Source organism: Buceros rhinoceros, unplaced genomic scaffold (assembly GCF_000710305.1).
Source record: "Buceros rhinoceros silvestris isolate BGI_N320 unplaced genomic scaffold, ASM71030v1 scaffold1533, whole genome shotgun sequence".
Lineage (NCBI taxonomy): Eukaryota > Metazoa > Chordata > Aves > Bucerotiformes > Bucerotidae > Buceros > Buceros rhinoceros.
In genome coordinates, this window is record NW_010401613.1 from 8,689 (window position 1) to 22,720 (window position 14,032).

A 14,032-nucleotide genomic window follows, 5' to 3' on the forward strand; every position below is an offset into this window, starting at 1 on the left:
AGGGAAAGTACGCACAAGCCCTACTTGGATCACTGCATGCAAAGGTCAGTGCCGCTACCCTTGTTCTCCTACACACCACAACAAGAAAACACTGTGGAATCCAAGAGTACGTTTGAACAGATACTTTAAAAATGTTATTAATAACATTCTTTAAATTCGATACACTATTTAAATTATAAATAACAAGTAAATTTAAAGAGATAGCAAACTTATTAGGTTAATTCTCCTTATTATAGCTGTTTTGTGCCAGCTAAACTGATCTAAGCCCAGGAGTTCAGTTTGCTGCTGCTGTTTTTTATTTCTGAGATCAAAGTCTTGGTGCGCTAAGCCTAGAAAGTTAGCTGGTGCATGTATGTTGGGAGAGGAGGAGCAAAAGAAAAGAGAAACTTGCTATCCAAACCTTTCTTCTCCCAGTAGTGCCCCTTAGGTCAGCACAGTACAGCAGTGTGGCTGTTTTATTTCCCTATAACAAATATTTGCTTCACAAATGGATCCAGCTTTAAGTAAGGAAATATCCTGCCTCCTCTCTTAGGACCTAAATTGGGAGTGTAAAACTTGGTTTTAGACAAGGTCCTAATAAACCTTTAGTCAAAGTTGGTATGCCAAAATGCAAAGGAACTGGGCAAAAATTAAACAATTGGTAGTTTGATTCCTGTGCGTGGAACAGGTAGGGGTTTCACAAGGGTGACTATGTCAGTTTGTTTTGTGAGGGGTTTCTGGATGGTTTGAGATTTGGCTTTTCATGTTTTTCACCTCTAAGCCCTGGATTCCACCTGTTGTTTTAATGTTAGTTCTTGACCTGCCACCTACTATGAAGAAGCAATTCTTGATTCTTGGATGGACTCTTCTGATTTATCAGCCTGTGAGGTTCATAATGAAGTTTCCTATTACTTCTGTCAAAAGATGCGTGACACATATTGGAAGGGGTTGAGTGCTTAGCTTTGGAAATGTAAATGTTTTTTTCAGTGCAGTTGTATATAAGCTATCTTTTGTTTGAGCTACTACTCAAGTGTTTCTGAAACTCATTTCTCTAGAACTAGTTGGATTCTGTACCTGCAAAGATGCTGTGATAGAGCAAATCTGTGGGTCGGATTTTAACCCTGGGTAGCAGATATCTTCTTCACACATCACTTCAGTCTGCCTTGAGCCTGAACTGCTGCAGACCTGGCGATCTTGTTGTGCTCTCCTTCGCTCTCAGCTGTTCATTCCTACCACCTTGCTTTTGCTCTTGTTGATGTTTTAGTGTCTTACTGGAAGCTGAATCAAAAATCAGCCCCAGTGGGATACAAGGTTTGATTGGTTTGTTGCTTATTTTCAGCTGGTACAAGAGAGGGCAGGCTGGTGACGAGGAAGCAGGAGCTGTTTTGGCAGGAGCCCATATTTACATCAGAGTAAAGTGACCATGTAGCTGTAGCTAGAGGTTGTAATTCATGCAATCAGTTAGTTGCACAATTAATTTGGCCATCTTGTTCTATAGCCAGCATTCCACTAAGCAGCAGAAAATCCCACTAAGCTTTCTGCAGCTTCAAGCTCTCAGAGTATTTTTAATGTTCAGTCAGTTGTGTCACATCAAGCAGTTTTGAAAGGTCTTTTCGTGGGAGGTGAGGAAAATGATAACTAGAATAATTCGCAGTAAAGAGGCTAGCTAAGAAAATGGAAAATGTTAGCCTCAAAGGTTGGTGTTTCAGAAAGCTGAGAATTAAAAGGGTTAGTATGAGAAGCTGTGTACTTTTTTCAGGAGAGTGACCTCCAGAGGGCATAGAAGTTTGCGTATATATCCATCCTCTCGATTCTGATCGTCTGAAATGGAAGCCATAAAATAAATGGGAAAAATGTTCGTGTGAGGATAATCATGTTTGAATAATCACTAGATTAACATTATGGGTTTTTTCAGATGTGGTTGGCTTTGCTGGACTATAATATATCTTTTGCTGCTTGAATTTATATGTAGATAGTGTTTCTGTGTCCTCATGATGATTTCATGTGCTAATACTGAAGCATAAAGCAAATAATATTTGACTTTTTTCTTTCAGAAAAGCAAAAGAAGAATGGAATAAGAGTCTAAAAGACTGCTGTAGTTTCTCTCTTGCGTTCCTATTTCTTAGGCACAAAGGTGTCACACTGCATCCAAGTTTGAATAGGTTCAGGGGTTTGTTTTGCAGCCCCTAGTTCCAAGAAAAGCAAGGTTCTAAGTACTTAAAAGAACGTACTTTTCCTCTCCTGCTCTATGTATGTTCCGACAGTATTGAACAATAGATAAGTCAAGCAGCCTCTTCAAAATGTGAAAACTGGTACAGTTTGGAAAAAAGGTGCCGTCAGAGGTGGCAGGAAACTAGCAGCTTGCACCTTGGTAATGAAGTAGACAGCTTCCAATAGTTTACATTGCTCAGTCAGGGCCATGCGAGGTAACAAACGTTGCTCTGGCTTTGTGGAGGTCAAAGCCTCATCCTGGATTTCAGTACTTTCTAAGGAATGTATGGAAACATCTGATGTCGTTGTATGTTTATAAGACTAAATATATATCCTGGTTAGCTGCTATTTTTCTTGCAGTTATATACGTGCTTTAACAGAAGGGTAGAACCTGCAATGAATTTGTGTCAGATTTTCACAAAAAAACCCAAGCAACAACCAAAAAAAGAACCCGACCCAAAACTAAGCCCGCAGAGCTTATGTTTTAAATTATATTGGTGTTCTCTTTAAGAAAGTAGCATTCACTTGCAGCTTCCCAGATGTGGTTGTTTGGGTTTGTATTTGTTAACATTCATCTTCTATCTCAAATGTCTGAATACTGCAACTGATAAAAACTTTCAGGTTGCAGAACACTTAATTATGGCTACAAATGCTTAACAGCATCATGTGATGCTTGCTGTAATGTGTCTTCCCACCAGCAGGTCACTGTGACGTTGTTGAAAAACATAAATTCAAAGCTTGGGGAGGGGGAGGGCAGAAGGGTGCAGGAAAAAAAATGCATGGAGATACATGGACAGAATAATCACTAGTAGTCTAACCTGTCTTGTGCATATTGGTTTCTACAGTACTGTGGAAACATAGACCAGTTCTCTGGGTTGGTTCGGTTAGTATGTTACTCTTTGGGTTCTTCAGAGTGGGAGTTTTTCTTCTGTTAAACTGTTACTAGAATTCATCTGGGAAGCGAAGATAAGGGTAGTGTATTTTCTTTGGTTTAGCATCCGGGCCAGTAGACCAACAAATGGGAGAAAGGGCACTGGTGATATTTTGTGTTGCTTTTGGTTTATGCTTTATCTTGGCCTTAGACATTACTGTGTTTTCATCCAAAAAGGAATAATGTTTGTAGTCCACATGTTGCAGCTTTAATGTGTTGTTCCCCTACCATGAAGATTCATTTGCTGTGCTTTTCCTGGTTTTATGCTGCAAACCTGTGTCTTCAGTAACTTTCATCATTGACAGGAAGCATGTGATACACGCAGTGTTCTTGGGTGAGGTGTCTTACTGTTACCTTAACACACCAATCATGCATGCCATGTGCTGCCCCAGCCAAAGCTTGTGTCACACGATTACATATATATTCATTATTTTCCCCCAAATAATCATACATATTCATTCTGCTTCTAAAAAGTGATTAGTAATTTTGCATAGCTATTACACATGTGGCTTGAGCTTAAGATCTGTTTTGTGGAGTGTGTCGTATCCTACCGGTCACGGAAGAAACAGCATTTAAAGATTTTCATGGGAATTCTCCCATATATGGTGGCTAATTGGCACAGGAAAAGGTTATCAGAGCTTGTTGTGATTTGTGCTGGTTTCAACCGGTCTTCAACCTGCTTAGCTCATCTTTTCTCTTCTGTTTTGTGGTCTTCTGTCACTCTCCCAGACCACAGACCTGCATCCTTTCCATCAGTTCCTTTTCCTGCAGTTTAGATTTTTCTCATTCCTTTCCAGACCACCAAGGTTTTCATATCTCTATTGTACAGACTATTGTTTACAAGGGAACATAGTATTTGCACTTAAGTCTTATGCAGAGGCAAAAGATCCTGGAGCTCTCCTGAGGGAAGTGAGTGAATTAGCAATTCTCTTGACCATTAATTCCCATTCTTGCACTTGCTGGTGGGGATTGGTGTGGAAAGGTAAGCTGGAGTGATGCGTTGAGCAGCACATCATGCAGTCCACTGTTAAAGGTAACGTACTTGGTTAAAACATTGCTACAGAGGCACATCACTTTATACAAAAGGAGCTACAACTGTAATGAACTGCTGCAGTGTAAAAAAAAAAAAGAAAAATTTGCTCTCTACAGGTGATGTTAAAGACAATCACCGAAAAATGGTTCAGTCTGAGCTATCATGTCAGGTTTTAACGGGAAACATTAAAAGCAAAAACCTAAATGCTGTCTCTGTTTATAGAACTTGGGGAATAGCATTGAGGACAGGAGACACCTTCGTTTCTTAGTTCTGCACAGGAATCAGATGAGCTTCGTATGAGGATGCTGGTAGTATTAGCCTGTATTATCCAAGGCCACACACCACTAGCTGGTATGTCTGAGCAGAGAGCATGACAACTGCTGAAATGGAGACTTGGAAATACATTTTGGGGGCTTTGCATGTGACGACTACACCTTAGCATGTAGGTTCCTGAGCGGTGTCCCCAGACCATGCCTGGCCAGCACAGACAAACCTGTGGTTCAGTGGTGAACCATGTCTGGACGCAGATATGACAAGAAAGCCTCTTTTTGGCTGGCTGGATTCCTCCTTCCTTTCCATCAGACAGGCAGTACAAAGCCGGGGCAGTGGCAGGCATAGGCTGCAAACTGGACTTGGTGGACAGCCTTCAGCAGTCACTTGAGAGTTGTGCCTTCCCGTCATTCAGGCCGAGACATTTTGCTGCCAAATGCAGCAGAAGGATGTTGCAGGAGCCTGGATGTGCCTGCGTCTAATGTGGCTTCTAGTTCTTTCCTTAATCATGACCCAGGTAGGAGGCTGCCTGCAACGTGCCTCTGTTCATTACTTCTGCAAACACAGCAGCTGCCCTAGCTTTTTCCAGAAAAACAGCCAGGTTCTGGAGGACGTGGTAACAATGATACCTATTTGTCACAATGGTTTTAAACCTCAGGAGTGGGAAGAATAGATCTTTCCTCAGTTTAAGGAGCTTGGCTTATAGATTTTGCCTTTAGGTGTGGAGTGTAGCAAGCGGGCTGTTTGGCAATCAAGAGCAGAAGGAGGTGCCTGACTGCCAGGTGGTAGTTGCTGCCCTGGCCTGTTTTCCAAGGACCTTTTTCCCTGCTCTTGGCCCCTTTTCCCAGGACCATTTCTAATACAAACTTTATCACCTACTCTGGCTCTGCAGAGCCCCTTCAGAGGTCCAGGCATTCTGGTAAGAGCGTTGCTAGTGAAGTTTGTAACTAGAAGACTGAGCCCCATGGTGCTGAAAACTGGCTGCTCATTTTTAGGTGATCTCACACGTGTATTGGAGGCAACTGAATAAGCTTCCTGGATTTTGCCTTTTGGTGTTTGAGCCACAGAGTGAACTTGGGAAGCAGTTTCCAATGCTTAAACCGAGCTGCTTGTGCTTTGCTTGATTGCGGCCTTTCCTGGCTTCAGCGATTATTTCTGTATTTTCTTCTTTTAGAAATAAAAAGAACAAGCCAGCTTCCACACCTCCTTGTGTTTTTCTTGAAAAGAGACCCTTCAAAAGACGATAGACTCTTGCTGGGCAGCTGCTCTCTTAATGGAAGAGCAGTGGTTTTAAAATCGACTTTCCAGCTGGGCCAGCACCGAGCTCGCAAACATGTGGTGTTTTCTCGTTTGTACAGATCCAGTGTCCATCTTGCCAATTTGTCTGGTGTTTCAAGTGCCACTCTCCCTGGCATGAAGGCGTTAACTGCAAAGAATACAAGAGGGGAGACAAGCTGTTGCGTCATTGGGCCAACGAGATTGAGCACGGGCAGAGGAATGCCCAGAAGTGTCCAAAATGCAAGGTGAGCTGCCCTCCCTGGGTGTACAGGGAGTGGCTTCAACCCACTTAAATACGTATTTGAAGTAAATACTTGTAGCTGCTGTTTGGCATTGGAAATGGAATTAGTGCTTGGTGTGCAGTTTCTTGACAATGACCCACTGGAAAAACCAGGTCAGATGTTTGGCTTGGTAGTTCCTGCACTAATTTTGCAGACTCTCTGCATGTACCAGAAACATTCTGGAAATCATAAGAGGGCACTTCAAAATATATGCTTGTAATGAATGTGCGTTACAGAATAAGTTATTCCTAAACCAAAGCTTTTAAAGAATGTAAAGCTTTAGAGAAATATGATGCCCTTTGTCATGTTTTCCAAAGGCCTGGGGTGAATTAAATTTCTGAGTAGTTACCTAAGGGAGACTTTTTAAGATTTTGCAAACACAGAAGTTTTTTAGGATTACATGTCAGTTCTTCACAAGCGTTTCTCGTAGATTAGTTTAATTTTCAACACTGCAGTGCAGTCCTGCTCCCTAAAAATGTAATTAATCTCTTCCAGGATAGGAAATATTTCCCACTACTCGAACAAGATGCAGCAGCACTACACACCCTTGCCCCAGCTGCCCTTAATGATGGTGGCCAGTATATTCATTCCCTATTTTTAGCACAGCACTTATCTCCAGCTACTGACAGCAGTACATTAAAACCTTGAGAGCACCATGGTGGTGGGAGACTGACCGAATCTGAACCAATCTATTGCCCTACATCTACTTCATAGAGAGGACAGAGTACGGAAGCTGGAACATTTGGTAGGAAATAAGTATTGAACGGGAGGATATACTTCTAAGTGTCTGACGTATACTTCTGTCACATTTTGATCCTTACCCTGTGCAAATAAGAGAATGTTAATCGATTAACTAAGTGTCTTATTTTGGTCTTGGTGAAAGAAATGTCTGGGATGCCATAGCTTGAAATGGAAAGATTTCAAAACTCTTCAGAAAAATTCGGGAAGTTGGTTGTTTACGCTCTCTCCCACACACATGTGACATTTTAACAGCTTTAACAGTTTGCTGTTTGGTAAGAGTCGATAGGTTTGAGCCAGTTCTAAAAATATGCCCTTTCTGGGAAGTCTTACCATAAAATCCTTTAACAAACTTTGTCATTCTGGACTGGGAAGAAATACGTGGTTTGTTTTTATTGATTTGTCTTGAGTCCAGATTGAGATTTTATGACAGTTCTACTGATTTAACTGTTGAAGTAAGTTGTCCAAAAAAAAGAAGAAAATGCACCAATTAAAGACATGTGAATGTGGAAAAGCAAGGGGAGTAGGACTGCTTGCTGGAGAGAGAAAGGAGCTAAAGCTACTAACCCTAACATGTTTATCCTCAAGTTTGACACTTAAAATGCTGATGATATAACTGTTTTCATCATCTTCAAAAGAAAAATCTGGATGGTTGAAACTTCTGCAGGTTAAGTCACTAGTTTTGAAGCGGTATGAGTTTGGTTATTAATTTCAAAATGAATTTAGGTTTGTTTCCTTAATCAAAAGAAAGCGAAGCATCCTGCATGGTGTGAGGTAGTATGGAAAGTTAGGAAGCTGGCACCAAAAAGAAGCTTTGTTAACAAATCCTTTCTGGAGACATGATGTGATAAGTGAATAATGAAGGGAGAATTCAACCTTTTTGTAAACCGGCCTGCTACCCCCACTCCTGATACTTTTCCTTCAGAGATGAAAAAAATTGTTCCTGCCTATCTCCAGAATGTTTGTATCAACATACTGTTTGGTTTTAATGTGTAACTAGCAAGTAATTAAAAGAACCACTTAACCGGTGGTGAGTGGTGCTGTTCTTTTTTGCTTTTCTTTCTTAAGCAGTTATTGAGTAGTTATAAAAAATACCTCTTGGGCAGCGGTCTTCATGAAAGCATTAATAGCTGTCTGGGCACAGGGGATAAACATACCAACAGTTAACAATTTGGAGGCAGGGGGATTGGGCTCAATACTTTGTCTGCCTCTCTCTCCAGCCATTCCCCCAAAACCTCTCTATAAAATAACGTTCAATCAGATGACTATCGTATTTCCAAATAAAATAGAGGAAAGAGTAGGAGAGGAAACAAAGTTGGTAACATATCATTGGGTTTCTCCTTGTTCTACATCCACATAGGCAATGTTTCAGGTGACAATATACTTTATTTTGATATGTGCATATATTCTACTTGAAGAACCTCTTTCATGTTTTGATTAAATGTTTTCAGCAGCAAAATTGACAAACAGATTGAGGAAAACTCAGGATTAAACAGTGTCAAGATACTAGTATTCAGTCTTTAGGCTAAAATGGAAGCTAACAGAAATTAAAGGTAGGAACTTCAGCAGAGTTCTTTACTACAGCATTTCTTTACTGAAATAACTTCTAAAATTACTGGTAATTTCCAAAGTGTGATACTGGTTACTGTGTAAACTGTGACCGTATTTTGCATGTATCTTCTGGAGATCATTATATATACACAGAGAATCTTTCTTTAAGTAGCTGTACTAGGGAGAAGTAGAATGCGCAGTTATTACCTTGTCTGAGTGCGCAGGTAAGAAAAAGGGAACACTCTTACGGTGTGTGTACATAAAGGTAGATCCTTAGGCAAGTATTCACAAATTTCTCGGTGGTTTTGGTAAGTGTTTGAAAGACCGTAATCCTCTGTAATGTGAATACTAGCAGGCACTGTCAAATAAGCCTGAACTTGATGATGTTTTCTTGTAGGTACACACAGCATTAGTGCAGCTGGTAGGAATTGCTTTATATACACCCAGTCTCTCTAAGCTACGCTTACATAAGCAAATTGTCAAAATACAGAACTGTAGATTGATGCTGTGACTATACGTCAGTATGGAAATTGTACAAAATGCTACTTTCTTAACTCCTGTATCTTAAATTAGTTTTGGCATCTTTTTATTTCTTTAATAGAGTTTTTTCCAAATTTATACACTATTTTGAGAAACTCAGCATGGACCGTTTCATTCAACACTCGTGCAAAAGTGTTGATCTTGATCTAGAGGGAGCTGGCTAATGAGCTGGCTAATAATGCAGATTTGCTGCGTGTTATTAGATGCTTTTCAGTAAAATCTATAATCTTACTTGCCTTTTCTCCGCTGCTGTTCTAGGGTTTTGTTTTTTACTATTTCTTGCAACGTGTTTGTAGCACAATGCCTTTTTTCCACAAGTGTTTTTACAGTACAGCAAACCAAGGATGTACTTCATGTTGGTGTTACCTTACCACAGATTTAAAAAACAGCACTGAGGAAACACCAAACAGTGACTCTAGCTTAGGAAGCTTTGAACAGCAGCAGTAATTTAAGTAAACAGGGGTGTCAGTGCAAATCAGGGAGTATGTACTTCTGATCTGTGGATTCACTGTTCTGATTAACATGAGCCTTATTTGATAACTCGGGGCATCGTTTTTGAAGGTGGTCTGCAAGTTATTTCTCATCCTCTTGAGGGAGGACAGTTCTTGCTTGTATATGAAGGGATAAAGCTGTGCACCAGGCTTTTTTCAGGAGTGGAGAAGAAATGGCCACTATTATCCTCAAGTCTCTTGGAAGCGATGTCCCTGTGAGATTTCTGTGAGAGGACAGGTAACACGCAAAGGGGGTGAAGTGAGGGTCTGAAATACCACTGTGCTACTTCAGTTGTTTCCCTAAGACCCTGAGCTCTGCGTGCTTTGCCTTCAGTGTGTAGTTTTTACTCTTCTTGTTCTGAGAGCCATTCTTGGGTTTCTGAATGGTGAAATCTTTCTCCCTAAGGTCAGGTACATCTCTGGGTCTCAGCAAGCTCTGGGTGCAGGATGAAGCCAATGACACTGAGTGAGTGCTTGGAGGCAGAAACTGGGCTTGCAGTTGTCATGCTCTTTCCTTGCTGCCTCCATCATCGGTGTGGTGCTGGGAAACCTGCAGCTAGAAGGCACCAAATCCTGCACAGCTGCAGCTCACCATAACAAGCCACATTCCCCTGCCTGCCTGCTGCGGCCACAGTATTGCCAACAGAGCAGGAACATGAGCGTAATAACCCATCAGTGATCGCTTTCCCAATTTATAGATTTGTAATCCATCTCTGTCAGCAGAATATTTGGCGGGAGGAAACACATGCCCCTGTGAACCGCAGATGAAGTTGATGTGGTGAGATGTCATGTCTTGGGCCCGAAAGCAACCTGACCAAATTCTACAAAGTTCATCTGGCACTGTCAGTCTGCATGCATGTGATATAGAGTCCAAGCCCCACATCTAAGGTTGCTTGGGTGTTTTGCTGTTTGGTTTTTTATTGGTTTTTTTTTTAATGAAATCTCACCTCACTAAAAAAGGCAGTTTTTTGCAACAAAAGAATATAGGCAAGTACAACCAGTTGTTCCACATTTGCAGCTTTGGAAAACAGTTACATAGGTGCACAGAGTATTCAGAAAAAAAATTTTAATGCTTTAATTTTTGAAGAAGCAACGATAAAGTTGTAATTGCAATATGTGTCTATAAGAAAACAAATCCTCTATCAAATTCCTTGTTTGAAGAGGACAGTGTGTCTGGAATATTTAGAGCAGAAGCAAGTAGATTCAGCAGCGCTTTAAGAATAGTGCCTAGCGAGCTGGAGCTGGGCTGCTTCTTGGAAAGCATGGGTAGGAGGGTGGCAAGACGTGTCCAAGCAGTGGGTATTTCTGGTAGAAGTTATAAAGCTATTGCTTGCAGCTCTTTAAACTTCTTAGTACCAAAGAAAATTACTTTTATTTCTGAAATGTGAAGTAGGTTTTTTTGTATCTGGGGTTTAATAGGCTCCAGGCTTTGTACAGATTTTCAGACAGGATGGGCTGGGGTTGGTAAGTTGAAGGAGAGAAAGGAGAATTCAACAGTCTTGATTCAAATAGAAAAAAGAACCAGTTAATTCTCATTAATGTCATAAGATCTAATTCCCTCATTTACATTTTTAAGATGGAGATATGTCACTGAATCAGCAAATAAGGAACGATACTTCTAAAATTACAAAATTCTGTACAGTTGCTGTCTGAATTTCAGTCCCCTGAAAAACTAGTAAGAATTGTATTTCAAAGTTAATTTGTTAAAATACATTAGAAATTAAATACTATTAAAATTCCTTAATTTCAGTTTGAGTTAATCTCTTAGGAATTAAGTAAAATAGCCTATGGCTCCGTGAGCAGGGTCAACATTTTTCATACAAAACCTGAAAAGTAAAAGCAAAAGTCAAACTGACAATATCCCTTTTAGAAGAAAATAGCGTGTACCTTCAGAAGTTACGCTTAAATTGGTAAAATACTGGGGTAGGCTTTTCTTCCCACTTTGCTTGCAGTTAGTGCTGTGACAGTTTTGAAGTCGAGTGGCTTATAAAGCTCATCAGTGATGATATTATTTCAGGTGCTTCTGGGAAACAGGGCACTGGTGATACAGTAGGCTTCCTCAGGCTAGAGGAGGATAGTTGCTTGGTCAGTCGATTTGCATTCTTTTATGGGATGAATGCAAGTCTGCTAAAATATTTTCCCATTGGAAAGTAAAGTTTTGTAGCCAAATACTCTGTCTTGTGAATCTCTTTTCCATCTTATGTGTAAAAGAAGCTTTTGAAAGTGTAGAAATATGAATTCTGAGATCACTACTGTTGGCACAAGGGTGTTGGCCAGGTGTACCTGAAACTACTGTTAACTGTGTCTACCCTGGAATCGTTTACCAGAAGTCCTGCGGGTAGCTTTGTTACATGCATGAAGTGCCAGTTTCAGTAGCTATTTGGGTGAAAGATATTTCTCAGGTCACAGATGAACCCTGATCAGCACCAGAGGACGAACACACTCGACCCTCTCAAGAATGCCAGATGCCAACAATGCTCTTGTGAGGTGATAGCCTTCAGCTGGACGTGAGCTTTCAGCATCTCTGGTGCTTGTAGGGTCACCGAGGAGTGGTGCCTTGTCTGCATCACCTTACCTGTACCTCCCTGCAAAATAAATACGTGTGAATATGGATAAGAATTTAGAAGGTATTCATTTACCCATCAGAAGTTTCAACAAGTAGAATTCCAGTTGGATGTAAGGGAGCCTGGTGGAGCATTGAACAGTTTACTCAAAGACAGTGACATGCCACACTTGGACATTTTAAAAATCCATGAGGGCTGGAGCAATCTGATCTGGCTTGGAAGTTTGGGGCTAGGGGCTTAAAACAGAAGACCTCTGAGGTTCACTTCTACCACAGTTCTTAGCTAATTTTATCTGCTATTCCACTGTAGAGCACGATCTCAGGAAGGGGGGGGTCTTTAGCAATTTTGAGAACTAGAAAAAGTGTATGTTTACTACCCTGGTACCTGGTACAAATTAGAAGCAGCTGTGTGATCATAGTCAATTTAGTGGAATACTGAGCACCAGGACTACCCTCTCTCCTAAGGCTCTCAGAACTATTGACTCAAACTTGCCAAATCTGTGTGAAGTAGATACATGTACCAGTACTGCAGAGATACCAGAACGGAGCAGGCAGTCAGCGGAAGGATGGATCTAGAACCAAAGCAGCACAGCCTCGTGCTGTACTGTGGGCATTACGAAAGCTTGGCATAAGGCTTTTATACTGTTTGTAGAAACCTTCTTTTTTTTTACCCCCCCCCAAAAAAAAAAATCCCATGTGTTTCAAATCATTCGTCTAACAACAGAATCTTTCTGGTGTTTAATACAAAATGCCAAATCAGTTCCTGATGGTACTGGAAAAGGGGTGTGGGGCCTCAGGTGGTGTCTGTGGAGGGTTCATAACTGTATTTACTGTGCTGCTTTTGTTCTTAATAAAGTTTGGTGCTAATGTGTCTAGTCAGTAATAGAAACAAATTTTCAGTAAGGGCAAGGATCAGTTGTATTCTTCTCTAATACAAAGAATGTTTAAACAAAGGAGGGTTATACTGAAAATTATGTATGAAAATCTGGAAGCAACTATAACTCGTGTTTGATGCTCTGAAATATGCCTTAGAAAACTGTTATTGTCTTAGGACAGCTGCATTATTCATGCAAGTGCTGAGGTAAGCAGGGGGTGCTTGCAGTGTCTCCTCATCTGACACATGGACTACAATAGGTAGTGCCTACTTCCCTGTGCTTAGGGAAGGGGGAGAAAAATAATCTGGTTTTCTTCTGCTCACACAGATTCACATCCAGAGAACAGAAGGGTGTGACCACATGACCTGTTCACAGTGTAACACTAATTTCTGTTACCGCTGTGGGGAGAGATACCGCCAGCTTCGGTTCTTTGGAGATCACACCTCAAACCTCAGTATCTTTGGATGCAAATACCGCTACCTCCCCGAGAGACCACATTTAAGGAGATTAGTGCGAGGCTCTGTCTGTGGTGAGTGGATAAACGTTCCTTGTGGGGAACTGCGCAAAGAGGTGACTGAGTGGAAGGGGTCAATAACAGTTCAATAAAAAACAGTGGTTTAAAGTATTGGGTGGGCAGCCTGTTGTTTAGTAATGCAAAAGGTGGTTTATTGAATATATTTAAATGCATGTAATAATGTAAGCAAACTGGAAAATATGCATGTTGCTGGTTATGATTGTTATTCTAAAAGCATATAGGTTAAAATGATCAGAGCAGGAACCTTTTTTAAATGTACCTCAGTGTCAAGGATCCGTTTGAAGAAAGCATAGTTGTGATTTGAACCTGGTCTGGGTCCAAAAAACAAAATCACTCAGGTTTGCCCATTCAAGTAGGAGGACACTTACCTGTTAAAGGTTAGGTTTGGTTCGGATAAAATCCAGCTTAAAACAAAATACAGCTACATACCTTAATTTCTTTCACAGAAATATGAGGCCAAAAGATTGACCTTTTTTTATGTTAAAAAACAAGGACATTCCTAATTTGCTTTTGAACCAGATGTATATCTGTCTTAACCTACAGAAGCACAAAAAAAATAAAACCCAAAGATTATTCCCTTATTTGGTATCTCACATATACATTAGGTTCAGTCATTGTAGTGAGTTTACAGAATGTAAAGCTACCTGTAACATTATAGGAAAAGTGGTTGTGTTAACTGTCAAAGAGAAGGGGCCTATTACAGGAGATAGGACTTTCTGTACTTTGAGGTGTAGAGATTGGAGACGACTCGGCATT

General features: G+C 40.7%; 1 protein-coding gene across 1 annotated transcript in view; it reads left to right on the forward strand.

Annotated features, from left to right (window-relative positions):
* RNF217 (ring finger protein 217) overlaps window positions 1–14,032 on the forward strand; it is a 30,492-nt gene that overhangs the window by 2,260 nt on the left and 14,200 nt on the right. Inside the window, exons 2-3 of the mRNA XM_010132319.1 lie at window positions 5,783–5,947; window positions 13,069–13,270. Of these exons, the coding sequence (XP_010130621.1) occupies window positions 5,783–5,947; window positions 13,069–13,270 (367 nt within the window). The remainder of the gene's footprint in view (window positions 1–5,782; window positions 5,948–13,068; window positions 13,271–14,032) is intronic.